This window comes from Sus scrofa, chromosome 6 (genome assembly GCF_054392235.1).
Source record: "Sus scrofa isolate SSC_HxYL_T2T_F1_AM1 chromosome 6, Sscrofa_HxYL_maternal_Yorkshire_Landrace_v2.0, whole genome shotgun sequence".
NCBI lineage: Eukaryota > Metazoa > Chordata > Mammalia > Artiodactyla > Suidae > Sus > Sus scrofa.
The window spans coordinates 85,761,233-85,788,521 of record NC_139388.1 but is presented as its reverse complement, the minus strand read 5'-3'; the positions used below and the strand labels follow the sequence as shown (position 1 = coordinate 85,788,521).

At 50.5% G+C, this 27,289-nt stretch overlaps 1 protein-coding gene across 19 annotated transcripts in view; it reads left to right on the top strand.

Moving 5' to 3' along the window:
• The window catches only part of ASAP3 (ArfGAP with SH3 domain, ankyrin repeat and PH domain 3), a 50,775-nt gene extending 26,855 nt beyond the window's left edge, over positions 1-23,920 (top strand). For 3 of the 19 annotated variants that reach the window (XM_084963293.1, XM_084963286.1, XM_084963294.1), the window contains 21 exons: positions 940-989; positions 9,520-9,631; positions 9,855-9,940; positions 10,442-10,517; positions 10,702-10,788; positions 10,967-11,076; positions 12,146-12,215; positions 12,547-12,634; positions 13,967-14,015; positions 14,119-14,312; positions 14,391-14,524; positions 14,808-14,902; positions 15,112-15,289; positions 17,029-17,114; positions 17,278-17,393; positions 18,242-18,309; positions 18,402-18,509; positions 18,641-18,839; positions 19,827-20,052; positions 20,592-20,682; positions 22,347-23,920. In XM_084963293.1, the coding sequence (XP_084819419.1) occupies positions 988-989; positions 9,520-9,631; positions 9,855-9,940; positions 10,442-10,517; positions 10,702-10,788; positions 10,967-11,076; positions 12,146-12,215; positions 12,547-12,634; positions 13,967-14,015; positions 14,119-14,312; positions 14,391-14,524; positions 14,808-14,902; positions 15,112-15,289; positions 17,029-17,114; positions 17,278-17,393; positions 18,242-18,309; positions 18,402-18,509; positions 18,641-18,839; positions 19,827-20,052; positions 20,592-20,682; positions 22,347-22,421 (2,250 nt within the window). In that variant the 5' untranslated portion in view covers positions 940-987 and the 3' untranslated portion in view covers positions 22,422-23,920. Of the gene's footprint in view, positions 1-939; positions 990-9,519; positions 9,632-9,854; positions 9,941-10,441; positions 10,518-10,701; positions 10,789-10,966; positions 11,077-12,145; positions 12,216-12,546; positions 12,635-13,966; positions 14,016-14,118; positions 14,313-14,390; positions 14,525-14,807; positions 14,903-15,111; positions 15,290-17,028; positions 17,115-17,277; positions 17,394-18,241; positions 18,310-18,385; positions 18,510-18,640; positions 18,840-19,826; positions 20,053-20,591; positions 20,683-22,346 lie in introns of all 19 variants that reach the window. The other 16 variants (XR_014807254.1, XR_014807250.1, XM_084963295.1 and 13 more) reach the window with 11 other exon arrangements.
• The last annotated feature ends 3,369 nt before the right edge of the window (positions 23,921-27,289 follow it).

Sequence of the window (27,289 nt, the reverse complement as noted above, 5' to 3'; positions counted from 1 at the left end):
GCTCAAAGAAAATGACAGGGAGTTCCTGTTGTGGCTCAGAGGAAGTGAATCTGACTAGCATCCATGAGGACGTAGGTTCGATCCCTGACCTTGCTCAATGGGTTAAGGATCCAGTGTTGCCGTGAGCTGTGGTATAGGCCAGCAGCTAAGCTCTGACTCCACTCCTAGCCTGGAAACCTCCATATGCAGCGGTGCAGCCCTAAAAAGACAAAAACAAAAGAAAAGAAAGAGAAAGAAAGTGACAGAGTATCTCCCTGGGAAGTCTGCCCCAGAAGGCCCAGGGGAGGAGCTGCCCTCCCCAAGAGGCTTCCCTCCTTACCTGGGGCTGGGCATCAGCCTGGGAACCACCCAAACCAGACCAGCAGCTTTTTTTGTCTGGCTGTTCTGAGCCAGATAAGGCCCAGGAAAACTAGGCCAGGGATCAACCAGGTCTCTCTGGCTTGCTGTGTGGCCTTGTGTGGATTTCTTAGCCTCTCCGTGTGTGTGTCCCTCCTCCTGTACCCTTCCTATTGAGACGATGATCTAGTACCAGGCAGGAGAAAATAACGGGATAAAGTTAGGGGAGGATTCTGACCTTGATCCTCCTCTTCTTCCTCGTGGTGATCTCCATCTTCTGAGGGAGGAAACTCAGGACAGACCCCCCCATATCGCCCGGTGCCCCAGGCCTGGGCCCACCGATTCAGACTGATTATTGGCAACTGTGGGAAGAAGTCAGGTGGGAGAGAAGCCTCAGCCCTGATAAATGGGGTCGGTTAAGACTATTTGGAGGGGGTCAGGTTTGCAGTCAGAGCTTTGTGAGCAGGGACTGCTTGGAGTGTGCCTCTGAGCAGCACCCAGGAGCAAGCAAACATAGGGTCCCCCAATGGCAGCAAGGTTTGCTGTAGGTAGATTCCACACCCCAAGAGCCCCTTTGGGCAAGTTGTTCTTTTTGAACTACAGGATTCCAAGAAGCAGCTGGAGAAGGCATGGAAGGACTACGAAGCCAAAATGTAAGTAGCTGCGGCCAGGGTGGTTTGTCCAAGGCAGCGATGCTTCCTTTGTGGCACGAGGTGGTCTATTGGGAATAAGTGCTGCCAGGACATGCCACCCAGAAAGGCGTGGTGCCTTGCTCTCTCGGGGTGTTTACTGGGGTGGTTTATGCCTAGGCGTGATGGGAGTCTCGGGGTGGACCACAAGGCGACCAAAGGGGAGCTTTGTGAAGGGACCCCAAGATGCTGCTCTCAGAAACCCATCTGCTAGGTGGTACCAGATGTGGACAGGAAGATGGAAAGGAGAATCCATGTACTGAACACCTCCATGAGCCAGTCATGCATCCTCACACTCACCCAGCCCTGTGAAGGAGATATTAGTATTCCAGTTATCAGAGGAGCATTAGAAGTTCAGAGAGGTTAAATTACTTGCCTAAGGGCACACAGCTAGGCAGAGGCAGAGCTAGGAATCAGCTCCATTGGTCCTATTTCCTTTTTTTTTGTCTTTTTTTTAGAGCCGCACCTGTGGCATATGGAAGTTCCTAGGCTAGGGGTCAAATCAGGGCTGTAGCCGCTGGCCTACACCACAGCCACAGCAACGCCGGATCTGAGCCGTGTCTGCGACCTACACCACAGCTCACAGCAACGCCGGATCCTTAACCCACTGAGGGGGGCCAGGGATTGAACCCATGTCCTCATGGATACTAGTTGGGTTCATTACTGCTGAGCCACAAGAGGAAGTCCTCCTTGGTCCTATTTCTGCAACACCAAGCAGTATTTTATAAACATTTAGTTGGACATAGAGGAGGAAAGGCCATACCAGGGCCTCTTGTATGCACCACATGATGCTCCAGATCTCACACTGGCTACTGGGACAATGGGGACAAAAGGATTCCCAGGTGCCAAGTGACCAATTAACTCCCCATGAGTGGGGACTCCTCAGGCTCTGCCTTCCAGACTCTGTCCAGTCCCAGCCTCAGCCCTCTGTCAGGGCCCAGCTGGGCCCACTGTACCTCAGGGCAGTGTTTGATCACCTTTGTAAAATTTTGGTTTCCCTCGCATTTTGGAAAAGTAACATGTGTTCATTACGAATAGCTTAGAAAATATGGAGAAGTAGAAGAGGAAAAAAAAAATTAATTATCCTTAGGAGGAGATTAGGGTCATATGGGGGAATAGCTAATATTTCTCTGTTGTTTGAATTTTTGGGGGGCTGCACCCACAATGTGTAGAATTTCCCGGGCCAGGCATCAAACTCACACCACAGCAGTGATCAGAGCCACAACAGTGACAACATTAGATCCATAACCTGCTGAGCCACCAGGGAACTCCTGAAATTTTTTTACATAGTGTGTGTAGCACTGTGATTTTATCACTAAAAAAAAAGGTTGGGAGAGGGACCTCCTGCTGTGGCGCAACAGGATTGGCAGCATCTTGGGAGCACTGCTACATGGGTTCAATCCACAGCTTGGAACAGTGGGTTAAGTATCCAGCGTTGCTGCAGCTGCGGCTTAGTTTGCAGCTGCGGCTCAGATCTGATCCCTGGTCCTGGAGCTCCATATGCCTCGGAGCAGCCAAAACTAAAAGTTGGGGAGGAATTCCTGTTGTGGTTCAGTAGGTTAGGAACTCAGCTGGTATCCATGAGGATGTGGATTTGACTCCTGGCCTTGATCAGTGGGTTAAGTTTCTGGCATTGCTGCAAGCTGTGGTGTAGGTCACAGATGCCGCTTGGATCTGGTGTTGCTTTGGCTGTGGTGTAGGCTGGCAGCTATAGCTCTGATTAGATCCCCTAGCCTGGGAACTTGCATATGCCGTAGGTTCAGCCCTAAAAAGAAAAAAAGAAAGTGGGGATGCTGAAGGTTCAGCAAAAAAGAAAAAAAAAAATAGTGGGGATGGGGAGCTACCAAAAACCAGGAGGAAGATCCTTAATTTCTTGGCCCAAAGTATTAGCATCTTTCTGGTCATTTTTCTATATATGAAGAAATATTTTTATAAAACCAAGATCAAAATAATCAGACTTTTTTTTTTTTTTTTAACTAAAAATGCATTGTGGAGTTCCCATCATGGCTCAGTGGTTTATGAATCTGACTAGGAACCTTGAGGTTGTGGGTTTGGTCGCTGGCCTCACTCAGTGGGTTAAGGATCTGGCGTTGCCATGAGCTGTGGTATAGGTTGCAGACGTGGCTCAGATCCCATGTTGCTGTGGCTCTGGCATAGGCCAGTGGCTACAGCTCCAAGTAAACCCCTAGCCTGGGAACCTCCACATGCCGCGGGAGCGGCCCTAGAAAAGGCAAAAAGACAAAGAAAAATTTAAAAAATAAAAATGCATTGTGAGGAGTTTGCATTGTGGCTCAGTGGGTTAAGGACCTGACTAGTATCCATGAGGATGCGGGTTCGACCCCTGGCCTGGGTTAAGGATCTGGCGTTGCCACAAGCTTCAGTGTAGCTTGCAGATACGGCTCAGATTTGACATTGCTGTGCCTATGGCGTAGGCCAGCGGCTGCAGCTCCAATTTGAGTCCTAGCCCAGGAACTTCCATATGCCACAGGTGGGGCTGTGAAAAAAAAAAAAAAAAAAATGCATTGTGACCATCTTTGTATATCATTACTTATTTTTATACAAAGTCACCTAAATGAGCGCACTGTGTCACTATATGCACAGGCCATAATGTATTTAATCCGCCCCTGTGGTTGGGAAAGCATCCATGGAACTAAGTCCTTGCTCCTCCTACCCATGATTATTTCTCTAGAATCATTCCAAGAAGTAGATCCTGGAGCTTTATGATTTCTCAAGCTCTGAGCACCATGGGGACCTCCCCGAGTCTAAAGGAGGCCACAACTCCTCCCTCCACCAGGATCTCCATCTCCCCTCCAGCTGTGAAGGTAGATCTTGGTGAAGGATGTGGAAGCCGTGATGGGCATGGCCATCTGCCCTCATTAGAGGCCTAGGGAGAGGTGTGGACACGCAGACGGGCAATCTGTCTCTTTGTGATTTAATGTAGGATCTCATGGCCTTCATCTTCCTGAGTTACCTTGACTAAACCCTTAGCCTTTCAGGGCATCATCCACCAGATAGAAAGAGTAACTCCCAAACAAACAAACAAAAAAATATATTAAAAAAGAAAGGAGGAAAGAATAAGGTCTCTCTTGCTGACCTTCCCCAAGCAGCTCCGCTTTTACCAGATTTATGTATTGTTCTTGCCTGTGAAGTTTCGTTTACAGCAAAGACTGTGTAATGATGGGAAAGGGGCTTGGCTGAGGTTATTCAGTGAGTTATCAGCAGAGCCTGGGCTAGAACCCAGGGCTTCTGAGTCCAGTGTTCTTCCTGCCATGCCATGTGGCCTCCTGGCTTCTGCTTATGCTATGTAGATCAAGCAGCCTGTCCTGGCACAGGTGTCTGTGTACATTCCTTTTACGAGGGCTCCAGGTATAGCTAGATATGAGCAAGCCGTGAGTTGGGTTATTCCACCTGATTCCTACCAAACCAGTCTGGGCAGCAGCTGCAAGGGCACAGGGCTCCGATAGCATCTGTTGAATACCACAACATTCTCACCCGCTGGGTATGCATATGGGAGGTTCCCCTCTCCACCGGGGCTGCTGAGAAAGGCATCCTAGGCCCTGCGCAGGGGACAAGGTTATTTACGCTCTTTGCTGCAGAGGGTGGTGTCCTCATCTGAACAGTGGGGCCGGTGATACCTTCCGAGGTTGACGTGGAGATGAAATAAGTGATGGGCACCTACAGCGCCTGGTACTGCAGTTCAACGTGTTGTTGGCCATCTTTCTGAACCAGAACTGGGACCAGAATAACACAGCATGAGGATGAGAGGCAGAAGCCCAGACCTCTGCTCCTAGCACTTCCCTGACCAGCCTGGGATCTTGGGCAGTTACCTCCCTTCTCTGGATCTTAGCTTCATCCTCTGCAAAATAGTCTCTAACCAAGATCTATCAGAAAAGACAAGTGGCTGTCACCAGCTGGGGGAACCAGGCAGGGGAGGAGGGATGGAACAAATCTGAGCCACAGGCTTGGTTCCCAGTTCTGTCCCGAGGGCTCTAGCAACACGCAGACCTGGGTTCAAATCCTGGCTCTAGTACTTAAAGCTATGTGACTTGGACAAGTGACTTATTGCTTCAGCCTCAGGCTCCTCACCTCTAACACAGGGTAGTGATTCCTGCCTCATGGGGTTATTGCTTTAGTGTGTGAAGGGTCTAGCAGAGTACTCAGCACAAAATTAGTGCTTAAAAATAATTATTAATAATAGCAGCTAAGGAGTTCCCTGGTGGCTCAGTGGGTTAAGGACATGGAGTTGTCACTGCTATGGCTTGGGTTGCTGCTGTGGCACGGGTTCAATCCCTGGCCCCAGAATTTCTGCATCCCGGAGTTCCCGTCATGGCGCAGTGGTTAACGAATCCAACTAGGAACCATGAGGTTTCGGGTTCGGTCCCTGCCCTTGCTCAGTGGGTTAACGATCCGGTGTTGCCGTGAGCTGTGGTGTAGGTTGCAGACGCAGCTCGGATCCTGCATTGCTGTGGCTGTGGTGTAGGCCGGTGGCTACAGCTCCAATTAGACCCCTAGCCTGGGGACCTCCATATGCTGCGGGAGCGGCCCAAGAAATAGCAAAAAAAAAAAAAAAAAAAAAGAATTTCTGCATCCCATGGGCCAAAAAAAAAAAAAAAGAAATGAAAAAGAGGCAGCTAAATACTTAGACTTACTAAGGGATTCCTTGTTCCACACACTGTGATAAGTTCTTTTCATCTGTTATCAGTTCTTCTCCTTGGAAAGGAAAGGTGAATCCCTAAAATCCTAAAATCCCCAATTTGTAGGTAGGTCATGTGGGAAAAAATACCAACCCAGTCCTGCTTTTTGTGGATCCCACTGGTTTTTAAGCAAGAAGAGAGGTGAGTCCAAAAGTAATGAAAATACATAATGTTAATGCCCTAACAATGGTATCAACACAGAGGTGGGAGAACAGGCAGGCAGTTTTGTTAGGGTGGAGAGAAGGGAGGGTGGAAAAGGTGTCCAGGTATCAGGCTAGCAGATATCTGTTTCATTTGGATTCCTTTCCTCTCCCATCTCCCTCCCCCTGCCTCCCCCCCCCCCCACGGACCTCCTCACTCAACACCGAATAATGTAAGACTGTTGCTGTGGTCCCCTTCTCCAGTTATTTCCGTCTTCTTAGTAACTAGCATCTCAGCACTTTTGACTCACTATTTTATTTCACTCCTGCAGCAACTCCACTCAAAGAAAATAAAGATATTCGTCATGCCGTGGGTGCAACCCTAAAAGGACAAAAAAGACCAAAAAAAAAAAAAAAAGAAAGAAAGAAAGAAAAAGAAAAAAGGAGTTCCCGTTGTGGCACAGTGGAAACAAATCCGACTAGGAACCATGAGATTTTGGGTTCAATCCCTGGCCTTCCTCAGTGGGTTAACGATCCGGCGTTGCCGTGAGCTGTGGTGTAGGTCACAGATGCAGATCGGATCTGGCATTGGTGTGGCCGTGGCGTAGGCTGGCAGCAACAGCTCCGATTTGACCCCTAGCCTGGGAACCTCCATACGCCACACGTGCGGCCCTGAAAAAGACAAAAAAGACACACACACACAAAAAAAGATATTCCTAAAATTTGAGATGTTATAGGAGTTCCCATTGTGGCTCAGTGGTAACAATCCTGACTAGTATGCATGAGGACACAGGTTCAATCCCTGGCCTCGCTCGGTGGGCTAAGGATCTGGCATTGCCATGAGCTGTGATGTAGGCTACAGATGTAGCTCGGATCTGGTGTTGCTGTGGCTGTGGCCTAGGCCTGCAGCTACAGCTCCAGTTTGACCCCTGGCCTTGGAATTTCAAGGCCCTAAAAAGCAAAAGAGAAAGAAAGAAAAAGAAAGAGAGAGAGGAAGGAAGGAAGGAAGGAAGAAGGAAGAAAGGTTAATAAAACATAGGTGATCCTTTGCAGACAGGGAGAGAATGGGATTTGCTATTTCCTGAGTTGGGCTGTGTGCAGGGTAGAATAAAAACACACCCAGCTATTAGTTTGAGCTCTATCAGGTCATCTTGTGTATCTACATCAGACTTTGTAGGAGGAGTTCCTTGTGGCTCAGCAGGTTATGAACCCAACTAGTATCCATGATGATGAGGGTTCAATCTCAGTCTCCCTCAGTGGGTTAAGGATCCAGTGTTGCCTCGAGCTTCGGTGTAGGTCGAAGACCTACATCCAACATTGCATCAACATTGCTTCGTGTAAGGTCCTAAAAAAGAAAGAAAGAAAAAAAAAAAGACTTTGTAGGGAAATCTCTGTAAATTACTGTAGCTGAGGTTGAGGAACAGAGCTATGGTAATTCACAAAGCCATGTATGCTACTTCACAGCCTGTCTTCTTCCTAAGCTACCTAGCTTCTGTCCTTTAATCTTTACCAGCCAGACTTTGCATTAAAAAATATTACATAAATAGTTCTCTTGTGGCTCAGTGGGTTAAGGATCTGACATTATCACTGCAGTGGCTTGAGTTGCCGTTGTGCGGGATCCAACCCAGGAACTTCTGCATGCCACAGGCACAGCCAAAAAAGGAAACAAAAAATTACATAAATAGGAGTTCCCATTGTGGCACAGTGGTTAACGAATCCAACTAGGAACCACGAGGTTGCAGGTTTGATCCCTGGCCTTGCTCAGTGGGTTAAGGACCCGGCATTGCCATGAGCTGTGGTGTAGGTCACAGGTGCGGTTCGGATCCTGCCTTGCTGTGGCTCTGGAGTAGGCTGGCAGCTACAGCTCCGATTAGACCCCTAGCCTGAGAACCTCCACATGCCGTGGGAGCGGCCCTAGAAAAGGCAAAAAGACAAAAAAAAAAAAAAAAAAAAAAAAAAAGAATTACATAAATAAATAGGAAGTACTCTACGATAAAAAACTATCTAAAGGAATCATCAAGTTATTACTATAATCATCAGTACCATTAGCATCATCATAATCCTGCCATATATTGAGGGCTTACCACACACAGAGACTGTACTAAATATTTCCCATGTGTTATATCATCTAAGGATGAGGCAGTGTTAGTGTCATTTGTAAAATGTGGCAACTGAAACTTTAAAAAATTTATGAAAAGGAGTTCCCGTCGTGGCTCAGAGGAAACAAATTTGACTAGCATCTGTGAAGAAGAAGGTTTGATGCCTGGCCTCGCTCAGTGGGTTAAGGATCCAGCGTTGCCATGAGCTGTGGTGTATGTCAAAGACACAGCTCGGATCTGGCATTGCTGTGGCTGTGGTGTAAGCCAGCGGCTACAGCTCTGATTTGACCCCTAGCCTGGAAACCTCCATATGCCACGGGTGTGGCCCTCAAAAAAAAAAAAAAAAAAAAGAGAGAGAGAGAGAGAGAGAGAGAAATTTTTAAAAAATTAAAATATTTATAAAAGTCAAGTAAACAAGGGGACTACCATTCAAATCCAGAATCTATATTTTTAGCCACTGTACTCTATTGTAGCTTCTTTTTTTTTGTCCATTTACTGTGGATCAGATGTCCTTCCATGTCAGTATATATAGATCTGCCTCACTCTTTTTAACAGCTGCATAGTATTCCTATCTGTAGACATAGCCTAATTTATTTAACCACTTCCTATTGATACACATTTAGCTTATTTTTCATTTTCCTCTATTGAAAAACATGGTAACAACGTAGACACATTGTTACCTGTCCTGCCCTGTCACATGTGCCCAGCCCCAGATGTGGAAATATTCTCCTGGCTGAGAGTAGGTTATCTCATGGGTGTGGGAATTCCAGGAAGCCATTTACACACAGTTCCACACATCCCTAAGCATGGGAAACCACCAACCCTGAGATCTGTAAGGGGAAGGTCTGGGTCACTCTAAAGACAGAGTGGGAAGCACTCTGTCTTCACGTACAAAGAAAAGAATCAAGGTTTTCTAAGCTTGAAATGGAAAGCTCCATGGCCTAGAAGAATGAAGGCACCGTGTGGTCTTCTAACCTATGTGATCCTGAATTCCTTCTGGCAAAATCAAAACCGATCACCCCAAATCCCACCTGGCTCTCTCTGAGCCCATCACCTTCAACTCCTTTCCATTGCTCTTGAGATAAAGACCCAGAACCTCAACATGGTCTGAATCAGGCCCTGAGTGGTCTGGCCCATCCTTACCTCACTTGGAACCAAACCACCTCCCTCTCCATCTCTGCTGCAAGCCCTGATCTCTCCTGTCCAGCTTGTCAGGTGGGCTGATCCACCTCCTCAGCCCTAGCTTTCTCCACGGCAGCTTCTTAGACTTTAGATCTCAGCTCAAGCATCACCTCCTGGGCAGCTGCACGAGGTCAGATCTCCCATTTCCTCCCCCACTGCTCTCTTCAAGGCTGTGATTTGATTCACGTCTTTCTCCCCAGCTGGCTTGTGGATTCCCTGAGTCTACATTGTTCACCGTTGTACTCCAGTCCCACCACACAGATGGCACAGAGGAGGGTCCCCTCCCTCGTGTGCCCATACAGAGAGGAGCACGTAGAGACAGTGGCCTGTGCAAGGGGCTGATGAGAGCTGTTCATGCCTCTCTTTCCTTGGGGTCTAGGGCCAGGCTGGAGAAGGAGAGGGACCGGGCCCGGGTGACAGGAGGGAGCTCTGGGGAGGTGGCCCAGGACACACAGAGAGAGCGACGCATCTTCCAGCTGCACATGTGTGAGGTAAGCGGTGTTCAAGGGTGAGGGTGGGGTGGCATGTGTCTTCCTGTCTGCATCCCTGTACCCCCAGTCACAGTCCCAGCCCAAGTCCTCGCCAGATAGCCCTTGAGATGTCACCAAGATTCAGTCACAATCAAAAAGACTAGCCCAAGATGGGAACAACAGCCCCTTGTCCCCAGGATTCAGCTTTGCTCACGTTGCATACCTTTCCCTGCCCTCTCCCCAGTATCTGCTGAAAGCCGGGGAGAGCCAGGTGAAGCAAGGACCTGACTTTCTGCAAAGCCTCATCAAGTTCTTCCATGCCCAGCACAAGTAGGTTTCTCCCCATTTCCCACCCCTGCCCCTAAGGTCCCTTGCCCCTTAATGCTTCAGACAACCCAGAACAAGGCCATTTCCAAGGTCTGGCAGGCCTTCAAGGACTCTGTGTGTGGTGTGTGTGTGTGTGTGTGTGTGTGTGTGTGTGTGTGTGTGCGCGCGCGCGCGCGCACATGCATGCCTCATTGGTAATGCTTTTTATAACTGCTCTTTATTGAGTGTTCACCATATATCAGGGACTAAGTACTTTACGCACACCCCTGTGAACAGCTACTGATATCATCCCCATATTTCAGATGAGGAAACTGAGGCTCAGATGTACTAACATCACATAGCTAGTAAGCGGGATCTGGACCCAGCCACTCTGACTCCAAGGTGCCTGCTTGTGACTGTCACACTATACTGCCCCAAGGTGCCCTGTGACCTCAGAGCACCTCCCACACTTCACCTCTCATTTTCATCTCTCTCTGGTCCCTTGTTTGGCCTCCCACCTCTTAGCTTTTTCCAAGATGGCTGGAAGGCTGCTCAGAGCCTGTCCCCCTTCATCGAGAAGCTGGCGGCCTCAGTACACACAGTAAGTCGGGCCTCACTCTTGGGCGTGTGGCCAAATCCCTTGTCCTTCCAGGGGAATCTGTGGCTTGGAAGAGCTGGCTTCTGCCCAGAGAGCAGGGCTACTGCCCTTCCGCTCTGGGTCTGGGCGCTGTACCTGGCATGTGCATCTGCTGGCTGGTGATGGCGTCCTGCCCTTTGTCCCATAGCTGCGTCAGGCCCAGGAGGAGGAGCTACAGAAGCTGACCCAGCTCCGGGACTCCCTCCGTGGAACACTGCAGCTTGAGAGCAGAGAGGTCAACCCCTAAATCACCCCTGAACAAGTGCCCACCCCCAAGGCCCACCCTGGAGGGAGGGAGAGAGGGGAGACCCCAAAGGGTCCCCCGGAGAAATCTCCCTGAGTGAGCCCCCTGCAGAATGGGGCGTCTTCCCACCCAGATGCCCTGAAGTCTCCTTTGCATGTCCGAGGAACAGGAGACTCTGGGTCGGAAGAATTCAGGAGGTGGCTACAGCATCCACCAGCACCAAGGCAACAAGCAGTTTGGGACAGAGAAGGTGGGCTTTCTATACAAGAAAAGTGATGGGTAAGTGACCCAGAGAGCTCAAGTAACTTGTTCAAAGCCATACAGCCAGTAAATAACAGGGTTGGGGGAGCTGCCGGAAGGGACTTTTCCTCTCATTTGTGTTAAACCCTGAGGGTTCCAGGACCCTCCACTCTGGCAGAGCAAAATCATCAGAATCCCTGGCACATGAACTTCTGCTAAAAGTTGCTGGTTGTTCTTAATTTGAAGAAGAATAATAGCAGCAGAGAACACTTTTTGAGCACTTATTATGCCCTAGAAAGTCTCCACGCCCTCACTCTTAACCTCTACAATATACTGAATTTGCTGGAAATGATACTGTTGACTGTGCCTTGCTCTCTGATGTAAAAAAAAAAAACAAACAAACAAAAAAATCAGTCTGTGAAAAGCAAAGGCCTTTATGGGATCCGTTCATTTTTTTACTTACTAATCAGTTTTTCTCAGAGAAGAATAATTTTGTTAAACCAATTAATATTTACCTCTTAAAGGAAAAATGTTAAGTAGCTTTGATCATGGATTTGCTAATTTTATTTTGGTGGTCTCAATATTTATCTTGCTTTGTCTGGAACCGTATTTCATCTGTTGCAGTCAAGAGCCTGTGTCTCTCAGACTTGGAAGTCCCTAAGATTGGGAGCTGTGTCTCCTCCATCATATTGGAAACTCTCAGACAGCCAAGTTCACATGGCCCCCTTTTTTGTATGTGGCTGTGCCCACGGCACATGGAAGTTCCAGGGCAAGGATTGAACCCACCCTACAGCAGTGACCTGAGACGCTGCAGCGACAACACTGGATCCTTAACCCACTGAACCTCAAGGGAACTCAACGTGGTTCCCTTTAGAATAAAGATTCCCAGAGACCGGGACTGTTTTTCCTTTATCTGACTAGGAGCTTCCTGAGGGCAGGGCTATGACTCCTCCATCAGAAGGGAGCCCAGGGACTGAAGGGTATAAGGGTCAGGGGACAAAAGAGATGAAGAAATAGGTCTAAATCCTGGTCCAGGACTTGGTTCATTGATACAGGGGAATTAGATGTGAGCTTTGGGCGACTGTCTTTCTATCCCTCTGGGCCCTAGAATTCGAAGAGTCTGGCAGAAAAGGAAGTGTGGAGTCAAGTATGGCTGCCTGACCATCTCGCACAGCACGGTGAGGCCTGGGAGGTGGGGTGGGGGCGTCTCAGGGCATGACGGATCCTTTCCTCCTAGTGTTCTAAGCAGACAAATGTCAAGCCCTCCCTCTAAAACTGGCCCCATACCTGGTTCCAGGTGGCTGGAGAACCCCTGTGGGAGAAAGGATGGGCTCCAAAGCCCCTAAGTTGGTCTTCACCCACATTCCACATCCTTGAGGTGCTGGAAGAAAGGAGACATAAATTGAGCCACGATTATTATGCCCATTTAACAGATTGGGAGACAGAGGCCTAAGAGTTTAAGAGGCCCAGAGAGTAACATGTACATCCTTTATCTCCAACTTCCCACAGATAAACCGGCCCCCAGTGAAGCTGACCTTACTGACCTGCCAAGTGAGACCAAACCCCGAGGAGAAAAAGTGCTTCGACCTGGTGACCCGTGAGTAGTCCCTGCCTCCTCCCCCACGACTGCCCAGGGCCTCTTTGAGAGACCTGACAGCCCCTGGGAGGCTCCAGGTAGGGGCCCATGTCCAGTTCCACACGTTTATCAAATAGCTGCTACTGTAGGCATAAGACTTCTTTAATCCTGGACACTGTTTTTAGAGGCTTCACCTCATCACATTAAACATTCAAATGCACCCATACCCCACATTAAGTATTATTATTTCTGTAAAGCCTATTTAAATGGATGTGGGTAATTTGGCTTTTTTTGCTTTTTATGGCTGCACCTGCAGCATATGGAAGTTCCCAGGCTAGGGGTCGAATCGAAGCTACAGCTGCTGGCCTACACCACAGCCGCAGCAACACTGGATCCATTGAAGAGAGAAGAGAGCAGCAGAGGTTAGCCTTGAAGGGCACAGAACATAGAGTTTGGGGGAGGATGTTTCAGGAGACAGGACTGCTGTGATGAAAGGCATGGAAGAAGAGAATGGGTCTGCCAGTTTGGCCAGGGTGCAGGGTTCATATAATCACATAAGAGTAGTGATGAGACGAGGCCTGGGAATGCCTCTAAAAGGTTTGGACCTGAGAATTCCCATCATAGCTCACTTCTCATTGGGTAACAAACCTGACTAGTATCCGTGAGGATTCGGGTCTGATTCCTGGACTTGATCGGTGAGTTAAGGTTCCAGCACTGATGTGAGCTGTGGTGTAGGTTGCAGATGCAGCTCAGATTCCACATTGCTGCAGCTGTGCCATAAACTGGCAGCTGCAGCTCTGATTCGACCCCTAGCCTGGGAACTTCCATATGCCATGGGTACGGCCCTAAAAAGACAAATAAAATAAAAGTTTAGACCTTACTTCCTGGCACTAGGGAACCATGGGAGGTCTTGAAGCAGGGAAGTGGCGTGATTAGAGCGGAACCTTATGCCCAACAATCTGGCAGCAGGTACAGGCAATTGAGGGAAAGGTGGGGAGCAGGAAGACAAGAAGGAAGGCTGTGGGGCTGAGTGGGGTGATGGCCGTAGGTTTGGCAGGTACTCTGCTTCTGAGCTGAGTGGGGTCCTGTGCCCTGAGAGGCCTTTCCTGACCCTTGAACCTGGGCTTCACATGTAGGGGCCTTCTTGTGATCGGACTTTGGTGGTGGCTTCTGAGAAACTGCCCCCTCTGCTGGCCACTGTCATTACCTCCCACTCCTAGCTTAGCAGAGCTGGGCCCCACAGGAACAAGAACTCAATCTGGACCCAGAGGTTTGGGTGAGGGCTTCCCAGCCCTGGGGCTGGAGGGCCCAGAAGGATTTCTGTGGGCCAAACATCCCCTCCTCTTCCCACAGACAACAGGACATACCACTTCCAGGCGGAGGACGAACATGAGTGTGAGGCGTGAGTGCCAGCCTGGGGGTGGGGGCAGGGGCGCAGCCTCTGGGCCTGATACAGGACCCCACTACCTCGGTATCATCCCCACGCCGCCCTGCCCACTCCGCAGGTGGGTGTCAGTACTGCAGAACAGCAAGGATGAAGCCTTGAGCAGTGCCTTCCTGGGGGAGCCCGGCGGCGGCGGCCCGGGGCCCTGGGGGGGCGCCGGAATAGAGGGGGAACCCCAGGACCTCACGAAGCTACTCATCGCGGAGGTGAAGAGCAGGCCTGGGAATGGCCAGTGCTGTGACTGCGGAGCTGCAGGTGGGGTCAGGCGAGGAGAGGGGTGGGGGCGGAGGGGAGGGGCCCGCACCTCCAGGCTCGAGCTGCTCCACTTTGCAGACCCCACTTGGCTCAGCACCAACCTGGGCGTGCTTACCTGCATCCAGTGTTCCGGCGTCCACCGCGAGCTGGGCGTGCGCTTCTCACGCATACAGTCGCTCACCTTGGACCTGCTGGGCCCCTCCGAGTTGTTGGTGAGGGTGGGGCGGGGCCAGAGGTGGATTCGGGGCGTGGTCTGGTTGGGGGCGGGGCTTGGGCCGACCTTCTCCGCTAGAGCTTGTGAAGTCGGGTGAGACTGGGCCTAGGTGGGGGCAGGGTAAGTTGGGGCAGGACCCAGACCAGCCAGAAAGAAGATGGTCTGGAGGGGAGCCTGGGCCGGGAGGGAGGCTAAGGGCGGGACCTCTGAAGGCTCAGTCCTCCAGGGGGCGCTGTACTAACCACCGAGTCTTACCACCACCGCTTTCCCTGGACCCCCAGCTGGCCTTGAACATCGGAAACACTCGCTTCAATGAGGTCATGGAGTCCCAGCTGCCCTCTCACGGTGGCCCTAAACCCTCAGCTGAGAGTGACATGTAAGGAGATCTCAGATGTGGGGATCCTGGCCAGAGCATTCTGCTCACAGGCTTCCAGGGGGAAGTCTGGGGACAAGGGATCTGCAGATCTCAAAGAGTCCAGGACATGGTTCTGGGGCAAAGGAGAGCCCTAACTCTTGTGGGATGGTTTCAAGGGTCAGCTGAATGGAAACGGTCCTTGCGTGACCTCCCGCCTTTATCTTTGGCAGGAGCGCCCGCAGGGACTATATCGTGGCCAAGTATGTGGAACACAGGTTTGCCCGGAGGTCCACCCCTGAGCCTCAGATACTCCGGACAGCCATTTGCAACCGGGACCTCCTGTTGCTACTGGAGGCCTATGCTAATGGCCAGGACTTTGGACAGCCACTTCCAGGGCCTGAGGGGCAGGTGAGAACCCTCTCCAAGGGCCACGTATCACCAGCCACAGCACTCCCCAGCTCTCCCCCAGGATAGGCTCTTACTCCCTTCTGCCCTACCTCTGACATCTGCTCTAACTCCACCAATCAGAGGGGTAAATGGGAGAGGGCCCAGCTTCAGCCAGGCAGCCCTGATCCAAAATCCTGGGTCTGTCTTTTCCTGGAAATTCCTGAGCTGGTTACTTAACTTTTCTGACCCTCATTTTCTCATATGTAAAACAGGTTAACGATAGCACTCATAAGGTTGAAGTGAGAATTAAGTATGAAAGGACCTAGTGCATAATATGTGTACAATAGATGTTAGAATCTTTTTTTCCCTTGAATAGCCCTAGAAATGGATGGACGGGTCAGGTCAGAGCAGGGAAGCCATTTCATTGATGATTCTAGTAAAAACCATCACATGAGCTGGGGGGGAAAGGATATCAGAGACATTCGAAAAATTAAATTGACACCGATTGGGAGTTTCCATTGTGACACAGGGGAAACGAATCCAACTAGGGACCATGAGGTTGTGGGTTTGATCCCTGGCCTTGCTCAGAGGGTTAAGGATCCAGCACTGCCATGAGCTGTGGCATAGGTTGCAGACGCCACTCAGATCCCGTGTTGCTGTGGCTGTGGTGTAGGCCGGCAGCTGCAGCTTCGATTTTACTCTTAGCCTGGGATCCTCCACATGCCACAAGATCGGCCCTAAAAAGCAAAAATAAATAAACTGAACCAATTGGACATCTAAAATTGGATGCCTGGGAGTTCCCATTGTGGTTCAGCCAGTTATGAACCCAACTAGTATCCATGAGGATATATGTTCAATCCCTGGCCCTGTTCAGTGGGTTAAGAATCTGGCGTTGCCATGAGCTTCAGTGTAGGTCACAGAAGCAGCTTGGAACCCAAGTTGCTGTGCTGTGGTATAGGCCGGCAGCTGCAGCTCCAACTTGACCCCTAGCCTGGGAACTTCCATATGCCACAGTTGTGGTCCAAAAAAAAAAAAAAATTAAAAATAAAAAAAAAATAGATGCCATGTCTTTGAACTGTCTAACATCTTGGTGAAGTTGCCCAGTGGGCAGGGTGGGTGCCATACTTAGATGAGGTAAGAATTTAGAACAGCCTAGGAGTTCCTGTGATGGCTCAGTGGTTAACGAATCCAACTAGGAACCACGAGGTTGTAGGTTTGATCCCTGGCCTTGCTCAGTGGGTTAAGGATCTGGCGTTGCTGTGAGCTGTGGTGTAGGTTGCAGACGTGGCTCGGATCCCGAGTTGCTGTGGCCTTGGCGTAGGCTGGCAACCTCAGCTCCAATTCGACCCCTAGCCTGGGAACCTCCATATGCCGCGGGAGCAGCCCTAGAAAAGGCAAAAAGACGAAAAAGAGAGAGAATTTAGAACAGCCTACACTCAAGCAAGAGCTGAAAGCTTGAGGTTATTTGAGGTCTGGGGGTGGGGCAGTGAGAGGAGCGGAGAGAGGAGTCCAGGACCAAGAGCCATGTTTGGGAAACACCTTCTCCTGGGGGAAGAGGAGGCAGAACCACTGAAGGAAGCGGTGAAGGAGTGCTTTCTCACTCTCCTCCCAAACATGAGGTTTCCCCATTCAGTCTCCTCTCTCAGGGCTTCTGGCAGCTTCGTATCTGGAGGTGTGGGGAGCAACAGGGGTGCAAGAGGGTCGTTTTGGATGGGAGCGGGTGAACTAGGGCAAACTCAGAGGTGTGGACCTATATTCAGGCACCTGGAGAGCTCGCCCTGCACCTGGCTGTCAGAGTCGCCACCCAGGCTTCGCTGCCCCTGGTGGATTTCATCATCCAAAATGGGTGAGACCCTCCCTGCCTGTCTGCCCACCTCCTCATGCTCCCTTTTCCTTCCTCTTCCCCTCCTCTCCCATCTCCTTTCTGCTCCCTCCTTTTCCCCTTGACTTTGACTCCCTCACCTGTCTCTTCCCTTCCTTCCTCCTTGTCGCCCCCTCTCCTGCCACAGCGGTCACCTAGATGCCAAGGCTGCTGATGGGAACAGCGCCCTGCACTGTGCTGCTCTCTACAACCAACCAGACTGCCTCAAGCTGCTCCTGAAAGGGAGAGCCTCCGTGGGCACAGGTGGGGCTCTGACACCTTCTCTACTAGACTCTCTTCTTGTCTACCCCTTGTGGGGGACTTCCTGCCTTCTTGCCAGACAGAGACACTGGGAACAGGCATGGATTTCTCAGACAGATTTCCATTCTAGCTCTGGCTTGCTTCTGACCATCTATGTAACTTCGGAATTTGTCAGTTCATCTCTTGAACTTCAGCTGCTTCATCTGTAAAACAGGAATAATACCTACTGACCTAGTAGACCTGATAAAAGGATAAAATAAAGTAATTTTTCTAAAAGTACCTAGTCAAATAAACATTAACTGAATCAGAATAATAGTGGTTGCTATAGTTGTGATTACTGTTTGACATGTACTGGTGACATGTACTGTGCCAGGTTCTCTATGTCTATCTCACGACAACCTTATCAGTAGTTACAAGTATCATACTCATTTTATAGATGAGAAAATTAGGAGTTCCTGTCGTGACTCAGCAGAAACAAGTCTGACTAATATCCATGAGGACATAGGTTCGATCCTTGGCCTTGCTCAGGGGGTTGAGGATCCAGTGTTGCCGTGAGACTATGATGTAGGTTGCAGACAGGGCTCAGATCCTATGTTGCTGTGGCTGCGTTGTAAGCCAGCGGCTACAGCTCTGATTCGACCCCTAGCCCAGGAACCTCCATATGCCATGGATGCAGCCCTAGAAAGCCAAAAGAGAAAAAAGAAAAGAAAAGCCTAGAGGGTTAAGTCACATAGCCAGGAAGTAGTAGAGCAAGGATTCAACTCGAGACAATCTTGATTCCAAAGGCTCGTCTTAACCTCTAAGCTATGCCTCTTTGACTCTGACCATGACCCTGTCTTTATCCCTCACAGTGAACGAGGCAGGAGAGACAGCTCTGGACATAGCCAAGAGGAAGCAGCACAAGGAGTGCGAGGAGCTGGTAAGGTCTAGGGAAGGAGGGGGAGCCCTGACCCTTCCTCTCTTTCACTGAGCCCCTGACCCTCTGAACGGCCAAGGCTTTGTTTTTGGCAGCTGGAGCAGGCCCAGGCTGGGACCCTCACCTTCCCCCTGCACGTGGACTACCCCTGGGGAATTGCCCCAGAGCCTGGCTCTGACAGTGAGGAGGATGAGGAGGAGAAGGTGCGTCCCAGCCCCTGTCTCTCAGGCCTCCAGACAGCAGAAGGAAAGAGTCAGATGAGACCTGCTGTGGGGAGGGGTGGGGCTGAGCTGGAGGAACCAAAGCCATCCTCTCTCTTGCACTTTCGCTGCAGCAGCGCTGCCCTCAGAAGCTCCCAACCCAGGTCCGCTGGACCAGTGGGAGGCTGGACATCAGCAACAAGACCTACGAGACCATCACTAGCCTGGGACCAGCTGCTCCTAAGAGCCAGAGTGAGGATTGCCCCCCACCTTTGCCAGTCAAAAACCCTTCTCGGACAATGGTCCAAGGGCGTGTGGGACACACCAGTGGAGGTATGGTTGGCTGCCCAGAAAAATGCTTCTCATACCATTCATTGAGGGTGTGCTATGTGCTGGGGCCCTGAGCTAGGAATGCTGTGTTAGTCTATATCATCCTCACTGTCACCTGTCAGGTAGAGGTTCTCATCACCCCTTTACAGGTAAAGGAAGAGAGATGCTAAATAACATGCCCAAGATCCCACAGCTAAGTCCCTGATGTGGGCTTCAAACCCAGGTCTGTCTCATTCCAAATTCCTCAATGCTTCACCTAAATAAAAAGAGATAGAAGTATTTATTGAGCATCTACTTTGTCTCGTCCCTTTGGGGGCTACTGAGACAGAGGCTAGTGGGGGAGATAAGAACCGGAGTATAGTTCATTATAAGGCACAGTGTGGTATAGAATATAAATCCTGAAGGGACAGAAGCAAGTTTTGTTGACTACTATTTCTCTAGCACCTAATGTAATGCCTGCCTGTGGTAAAGAATTTGTTGGAGTTGGTTACGGACCATGGCTCAGCAGCTTAAGGATCCAGCGTTGTCACTGCTGTGGCTCTGGGTACAGCTGTGGCACAGGTTCAGTCCCTGGCCTGGAAACTTCCGCATGCCACAGGCATGCCCCCCCACCACCCATAAAAAAGAACTACTGTTGAATGAATGAGCTCGTTCTGGGGACTCGGGAGAGAGAGGGGAGTCTATCCTGTTGGGATTGATAGGTGGATTAGGGATGCTTCCTGGTGGGGGCTGAGGGATGCACAGGAGAGTCCAGATTGAGGAGGGGGCGTGAGCAGAAGTGAAACAGTGAGTCAGTGTGGCCCTCCCTGGCCATTGCGAATGAACATTGTGAACGATGAGACTGAAGCCTGATGGGGAAAAGTTGCAGAAGAGTGCTGGAGAGGTAGATGGGGGTGCGGGGGGCCATGATAGATCCCAGAGGCCAAGAGCTGCTTTGAAGTTGGGCACAGAGTAAGTCATAAAGACAAGCTTTATTACTTCTGATTTCAGATCGTTCTGAAGTTCCCAGCCTGAGCTCGGAGTCCCCTGGGGCCCCTGAGAGCCTGGGCAGTCCGGCCTCCTCCTCCTCCAGCCTCACAAGCCCCATGGAACCAGGGGGGCCCAATCAAACCCTCCCCAGCTCTGAAGAGGGCCTCTGGGAGCCCCCAGGCTCCTCCCGACCCAGCCCGACATCTGGAACCACCGCTGCAGAGATGTATCCACCCGTCAGGTTCAGGTTGGTGACGCCCAGGTGTGCAGCTTCTCCAACATCCATTTCCTTCCCCACCTCTGAATGGTGCCTACCTGAAGGCTAGGATACCTTTCAGCTCTGAGGCCCTGGACCGACGCAGACATGCTAGACCTTCAGAGGAAGGTGATTGGATCCCTTGCTCCGGAGTCTGACCTGCAGAGCTGGGGAGGAGTCTGGAGCTCGGACTGGAATAACATAGGCCTAGTCCCTAGTCCCTCCTGTGTGGCTTGTTCCAGAGGCTCACAGTGGCATCTTCACTCTGTCCCTACCTCAAACCCACAATCCAGTCCTCTCTTCCTTGCAAACCTTTTCAGTTTGGAGCTTGGAGAGGAGACATGGGAGATTTTCAGTTTGGAGGTCAGTTCTGGGCCTCTGGGGCCGGTGATGGACCCAGCCTGGAGGGCCTCATGTACTCTCTACACACCCATCCTAAGCCCTGAGCCTTGCTCTATACCTGAGCCTTTCCCCCTCTCTAAGGGGCTCTCTGGGCATGGGGATCACGCTGGCCTTTCCCTGTCTTCCAGCTCCGAGAGCACTCGCTCCTATCGACGTGGGGGCCGAGGCTTAGAAGACTGTCTTTCAGCCAGGCAGCCTCTACCCAGAAGGAACATGCCGGTAGGACTCCGGAACTGTGGTGTGAGGGGCAGTAACAGGGTACCTGGGAAGCAAAGTTGATCAAGAATACGCTTATTCCAGCCACAACCTATGCCACAGCTGCAGCAACACAGGATCCATAACCCAATGCACTGGGCTGGGGATGGAACCCACACTGCTGCAGAGACAATGCCAAATCCTTAACCCCCTTTGCCACAGAGGAAAGTCCTCTTGCTTGACATTTTTAACAATAAAAAACCTTTTTGCCTTTTTGTCTTTTCAGGGCCACACCTGCAGTGCATGGAGGTTCCCAAGCTAGGGGTCGAATTAGAGCTGTAGCTGTTGGCCTACGCCACAGCAACACAGGGTCTGTGCTGAGTCTGCAACCTACACCACAGCTCACAGCATCACCAGATCCTTAACCCACTGAGCAAGGCCAGGGATGGAACCCGAGTCCTCATGGATGCTAGTCACGTTCATTAACCGCTGAGCTATGACAGAAACTCCCAATAAAAACCTTTTTAATGAGGAGTTCCTGTCATGGCTCAGCAGTTAACGAACGTGACTAGCATCCACAAGGACGCAGGTTCGATCCCTGGCCTTGCTCAGTGGGTTAAGGATCCGGTGATGCTGTGAGCTGTGGTGTAGGTTGCAGACTCAGCACAGACCCTGTGTTGCTGTGGCGTAGGCCAACAGCTACAGCTCCAATTCGACCCCTAGCCTGGGAACCTCCATATGCCATGGGTGTGGCCCTAAAAAGACATATATATTAGGGGAGTTCCTGCTGTGGTCCAAAAAGTTAATGATCCAGCTAACCTCTGTGGAGGCACCAGTTCAATCCGCAGTCTGACAGATTGGGTTAAGAATCCAGCATTGCTGCAGCTGTGGCATAGGTTGAAGCTCTGACTGAGATTCAGTATGCAGTGGGGGCAGCCAAAAAATGGGAAAAAAAGAAAAGAAGGATAGGCTTATTAGGGTGGGGGACCACCCTCCAGGATTGAGGGCAGCCGTGATCTGGCCACTCTTTGTCCTGGTGCTCCTCCTTGCCCACTCCAGCTCAGGATGGGTGAAGCTGGGGTGAGATAAATAGCTGGTGTATAAAAGGTACTTTGGGGAGTTCCCATTGTGACACAGAAGAAATGAATCTGAATAGCATCCATGAGGATTCAGGTTCAATCCCTGGCCTCCCTTAGTGGCTTAAGGACCTGGTATTGCCATGAACTGTGGTGTAGGTTGCAGACACAGCTCTGATCCCGAGTTGCTGTGGCTGTGGTGTAGGCCAGCAGCTGTAGCTCCAATTCGACCCCCTCCTAGAAACTTCTCATATGCCACAGGTGTGGCCCTAAAAAGCAATACAATAAAATAAATAAAAGGTACTTAGGGAGTTCCCGTCGTGGCACAGTGGTTAACGAATCCGACTGGGAACCATGAGGTTGCGGGTTCGATCTCTGGCCTTGCTCAGTGGGTTAAGGATCTGGCGTTGCCGTGAGCTGTGGTGTGGTTGCAGACGCAGCTCAGATCCTGCGTTGCTTTGGCTCTGGCGTAGGCCGGTGGCTACAGCTCTGATTTGACCCTTAGCCTGGGAACCTCCATGTGCCACGAGAGCAGCCCAAGAAAATGGCAAAACAAACAAACAAACAAAAAAGGTACTTAGGAAATATCCGTTTTCCTCCTTCTCTCCCCAGGTTGGCTTCACTGAAGGAGACGGCTCAAGGACTGGGGTTCTTCCGACAAGTTCTGTGCAGCTTTTGCAAGACTAGCTTCTTGCTGGCCCTAGAACACCTGAACCACCCCCGTGCTGGACCCCAGTGTTCATAGCTAGGGCTTGAGCCCACAGACCGGGCAGCCGAGGTGTTCGTGCCTTGAGGTCTTGCTCTCTCTGTCCCTTGTGGCTGTCCCTCCCTGCTTTGGGCCTGCGCCCCTGCTGAGAACACTGGGCCCCTTCACATTAGGGCTGATGTCTCATACCCACCAGGGATCAGAGTGCTCCCGAGCTAACTTCAGCTGCAAAACCTTCAATCCCTCATCAGACCAAGTCTGAGGGGCTTGGTCTGAGGGGCTCCACCCCGCCTTCGTCACTCTGCAGACCAGGGATTCTGCCAGACTGGGAGTCTTTTCAGCCATTCATTAGCTTAGTGTTCTTTTTCCTTCCTCTTCTTTTTACAGCCATGCCTGCAGCATATGAAAGTTCCCAGGCTACAGGTCAAATCAGAGCTGTGGCTGAGGCCTATGCAACACTGGGTCCAAGCCACATCTTTGACCTACGCTGCAACTTATGGCAACGCCAGATCCTTAACCCACTGAGCAGGGCCAAGAATTGAACCGACATCCTCATGGATACCAGTTGGGTTCATTTCTGATGAGCCACGATGGAAAGTCCTAGCCTAGTGTTCTTTACTGATTCTGGCTCTTCATCCATTCCTGTGAGAGGCACTGCAGATGCCTCATGGATAAGACAAGGGTCCTGCAGATGTGTTCCTGTCTGGGCATCTGGTCCCAAGAGTTAGGCTTGGAAATGGGCAGGGCTAGATTCCAGAGGAATGGTTCTGGGCTCATGAGCAGACTGGCAATCAGCTAGTTCACACCTGAATAATACTGCAGTTGTCTACAGCCCATCTCCATTCTGGGTGGTCTGTGCCCACGCTGTACTGGATGTTAAATAAATATCCCAAATATCACTCCTTTTGAGGGACTGCACAGCCTTGCTGAGGACCTCAGCCAGGAAGTAGAGTAGGGCTCACCCCCATGTGCCTGCTCGCTTTGACTTAGCAAGAGGAAAGAATGGTCTGGGGTGATTATCCTCACTTCTGTCTTTCTCTTGGTCAGCTCTGGAAAGTTCCAGTCTTTGAGGGAGGAAAGGACTACGAAAGGAGAGTGATAGAAATGGGAGGGGAGCGACTTAATGGTTCTGCTTCCCAGCGCTAAAATTCCACCATCACTTTCAGCCCCATATTGGAAAACAAATACACACAAGCCATCATCAGTCTCTAATACTTCAGCTTCATGGACATGGGGCCCTGGGCCCTGGCAGCAACGGACCAGGACGAACAGGAGAGTCCACGGGTGCCAATGACCAACACAGCAGCCAGGCCCAGGAAGCTGGGCTGTTTACCCTGGAGACCTGACTGGTCTGTGATCCCACAGGAGTGAGATCCTCCTGTGGCATCTTCCTTGTCTTCAGAGCCCCTAGTGTCTGGTTTTGTTAATCTCGGACTTGTTCATTCATTCATCTCTAATAAAAGATTTTTTTTGGAGTAAATCTTAGTGGTTTCATTTATGTGCCCTAAAGAGTCACAGGGAAGGGAAGGGAATCTTAGGGCTTGGCGTTCTTTCTCTAGACCTGTTAAGGGGGATGCCTAGTGTAGAGCAGTGGTTCACACCAGGGGTGACTTTTCTGCAGGAGACATTTGGCAAGGCAGGGACTTTTTTATGGTTCCCAACTGGAGGGCGCTGCTGGCATCTAGTGGCTGGAGGTCGGGGTGCTCCTAAACATCCTTCACTACACAGCGTGTGAGCGCGTGCGGGGGCGGGGGCGGGGCACACAACAATGAATGACCAAGTCTGGAGACTGGCAGTTTAGCTCTGCCACAGTCCCTGCTTCGTTTTTCTTTTTTTTTTTTTTTTTTTTTTTTTTTTTTTTTTTTTTTGTCTTTTTGCCATTTCTTGGGCCGCTCCCGCGGCATATGGAGGTTCCCAGGCTAGGGGTCGAATCGGAGCTGTAGCCACCGGCCTACACCAGAGCCATAGCAGCAACGTTGGATCTGAGCCATGTCTGCAACCTACACCACAGCTCACGGCAACGCCGGATCGTTAGCCCACTGAGCAAGGGCAGGGATCGAACCCGAAACCTCATGGTTCCTAGTCGGATTCGTTAACCACTGCGCCACGACGGGAACTCCCCCTGCTTCAATTTTATCTCCCCTGAGAGAAGGATTTGGGGGAAGTAGTTTATGTGTGAGGTGATCCCAGGAAGCACAAAGAGGGAGTAGGGATGTGAAACAGAAGGTCAAAAAGAAGTAAAGGATTGTAGTTCCCGTCATGGCACAGTGGAAATGAATCCGACGAACCATGAGGTTGCAGGTTCGATCCCTGTCCTCGCTCAGTGGGTTAAGGATCTAGTATTGTCATGAGCTGTGGTGTAGGTTGGAGACGTGGCTTGGATCCTGCGTGGCTGTGGCTGTGGCTATGGCCGGCAGCTGTAGCTCTGATTGGACCCCTAGCCTGGTGAACCTCCATATGCCACAGCATATGGAGCAAAAAAAAAAAAAGAAGAAGTATAGGATGTGTTGACAAGGGGTTACCACTATGAGCAAAGAAGGCTTATCTAGCTGGGGACCTTTGACAGACCACTGATTAGAACATACCTTCAGATTGTTTCATAGAGAATGAAGGAATTAGAGAATTTACCACCAACTCTGGTCTCTCGTTGGTTCTAGGGTCCTTTCTGGGAGTATCCATTCCCAATTCTCAACTTCCAGGCTCAACTTCCAGGCTGCCTTGAAGGCCTCAGTTAGATGCAGGATGCTGTCCAGAAATTGCCTGCTGGTGACCTCAGGGATGGACAGGTAGGCAGAGGAGATGCAGTGGGTACCAACTGTGTCTGATACTGTTGAGCATTATTGCAACTCTGGGCCTCGCTGGGTCTCAGTCTTCCCATCTGTATAAAACAGGGGTTAGGGAGTTCCCGTTGTGGCGCAGTGGTTAACGAATCCGACTAGGAACCATGAGGTTGCGGGTTCGATCCCTGCCCTTGCTCAGTGGGCTAACGATCCGGCGTTGCCGTGAGCTGTGGTGTAGGTTGCAGACGCGGCTCGGATCCCGCGTTGCTGTGGCTCTGGCGTAGGCCGGTGGCTACAGCTCTGATTCAACCCCTAGCCTGGGAACCTCCATATGCCGCGGGAGCGGCCCAAGAAATAGCAACAATAACAACAACAACAAAAGACAAAAAGACAAAAAAAAAAAAAAAAAAAAAAAAAAAAACAGGGGTTAGACTTGATGTTTTCTTAGGTTCTGTCGATGTAGGAATCTTGGCTTTTGATGCCACACAACTCATAGTGGGAACTGGGTAGAAGTTTGAAGAAAATCAAATCTACTCTTTTTTTTTTTGCTTTTCAGGGCCACACCTGCAGCATATGGAAGTTCCCAGGCTAGGGGTCAAATTGGAGCTACAGCTGCTAGCCTACAACACAACCACAGCAATGTCAGATCTGAGCCTCATCTGCAACCTACACCACAGCTCATGACAACTCCAGATCCCCAACCCACTGAGCAAGGCCAGAGATCAAACCCGCATCCTCACTGATACCAGTCAGGATACGTTTCCGCTGCACCACAACAGGAACTCATCAAATCTGCTCTTTTTAAAAGCCAATTCTGGAGTTCCCGTCGTGAAGCAGTGGTTAGTGAATCCGACTAGGAACCATGAGGTTGCAGGTTTGATCCCTGGCCTCGCTCAGTGGGTTAAGGATCTAGCATCATCGTGAGCTGTGGTGTAGGTCACAGACACAGCTTGGATCCCGCGTTGCTGTGGCTCTGGCATAGGCTGGCGGCTACAGCTCCGATTCGACCCCTAGCCTGGGAACCCCCATATGCCCTAGAAAAGACAAAAAAAAAAGGCAATCCTAAGTAAGTATAGACAGCTGTCCCCTCAACCCAGAGGGGCTTGCTTGGAGATTGGCCAAGAGGGTTTAGTCTAACCTCCTACAAGTGGCCTACAGTGCTCTGCATGGTCAGGCCCCACCCATCTCCAACTTTCTGCCCCTCCCCTCTGTGCACTCCTCTCACCTCTCTGCTGTAGCCACACCAATTTTTCAGTTCCTTCAACCCTGACATGCCAAGCACCCTCCCTTCCCTAAGCTTTGCACATTCAGAACTCCAGGACTCTGTTCCTCCCAGGATGCCCAGAGCTAAAAGTGCCTGGACATAGTAGGTGTTCAATAAATCCATGAAGGAGAGTTCCCTGGTGGCTCAGTGAGTTAAGGACCTGGCATTGACACTGCAGTGGTACAGGTCTGATCCCTGGCCTGGGAACTTCCATATGCCATGGGTGTGGCCAAAAATAAATAAATAAATAAAATTAAATAAATATATGAATGAATGAATGTTTCTTCTTATGTTAATACTCTCCTCCTCCTCCCCACAACTCCCACTCAGCACTTCTGCCCAAAATTTAAACTTCATTTCCTCAGAGAACATGACACCCTAACTGGTGCAGGTCTCCTCAAATACGTCTGTAAGTTACCCTCCATTTCTTCCTGACCCTCACCCCAGTTGGGATAGCACAGGATTGATGATGTTTAAGGTTGTTCTTACCCTTAGACTGAGTCCCCCTTGCTGAGATTGGATCTGTCTTGTTTGTTGCTCAGACATTCAGTATGTATTTGTTGAATGAATGAAAAACCTCCCCCTAACTACCTTGGTCCCAGGTCACACAGCAGCAGTTAGAAGTGTTTACCAAAATTTTAGAAATGGAGACCTGATTAAAAAAAACAAAACTGGAGTTCCCGTGGTGGCGCAGTGGTTAACGAATCCAACTAGGAACCATGAGGCTGCGGGTTCGATCCCTGCCCTTGCTCAGTGGGTTAAAGATCCGGCATTGCCGTGAGCTGTGGTGTAGGTCACAGATGCG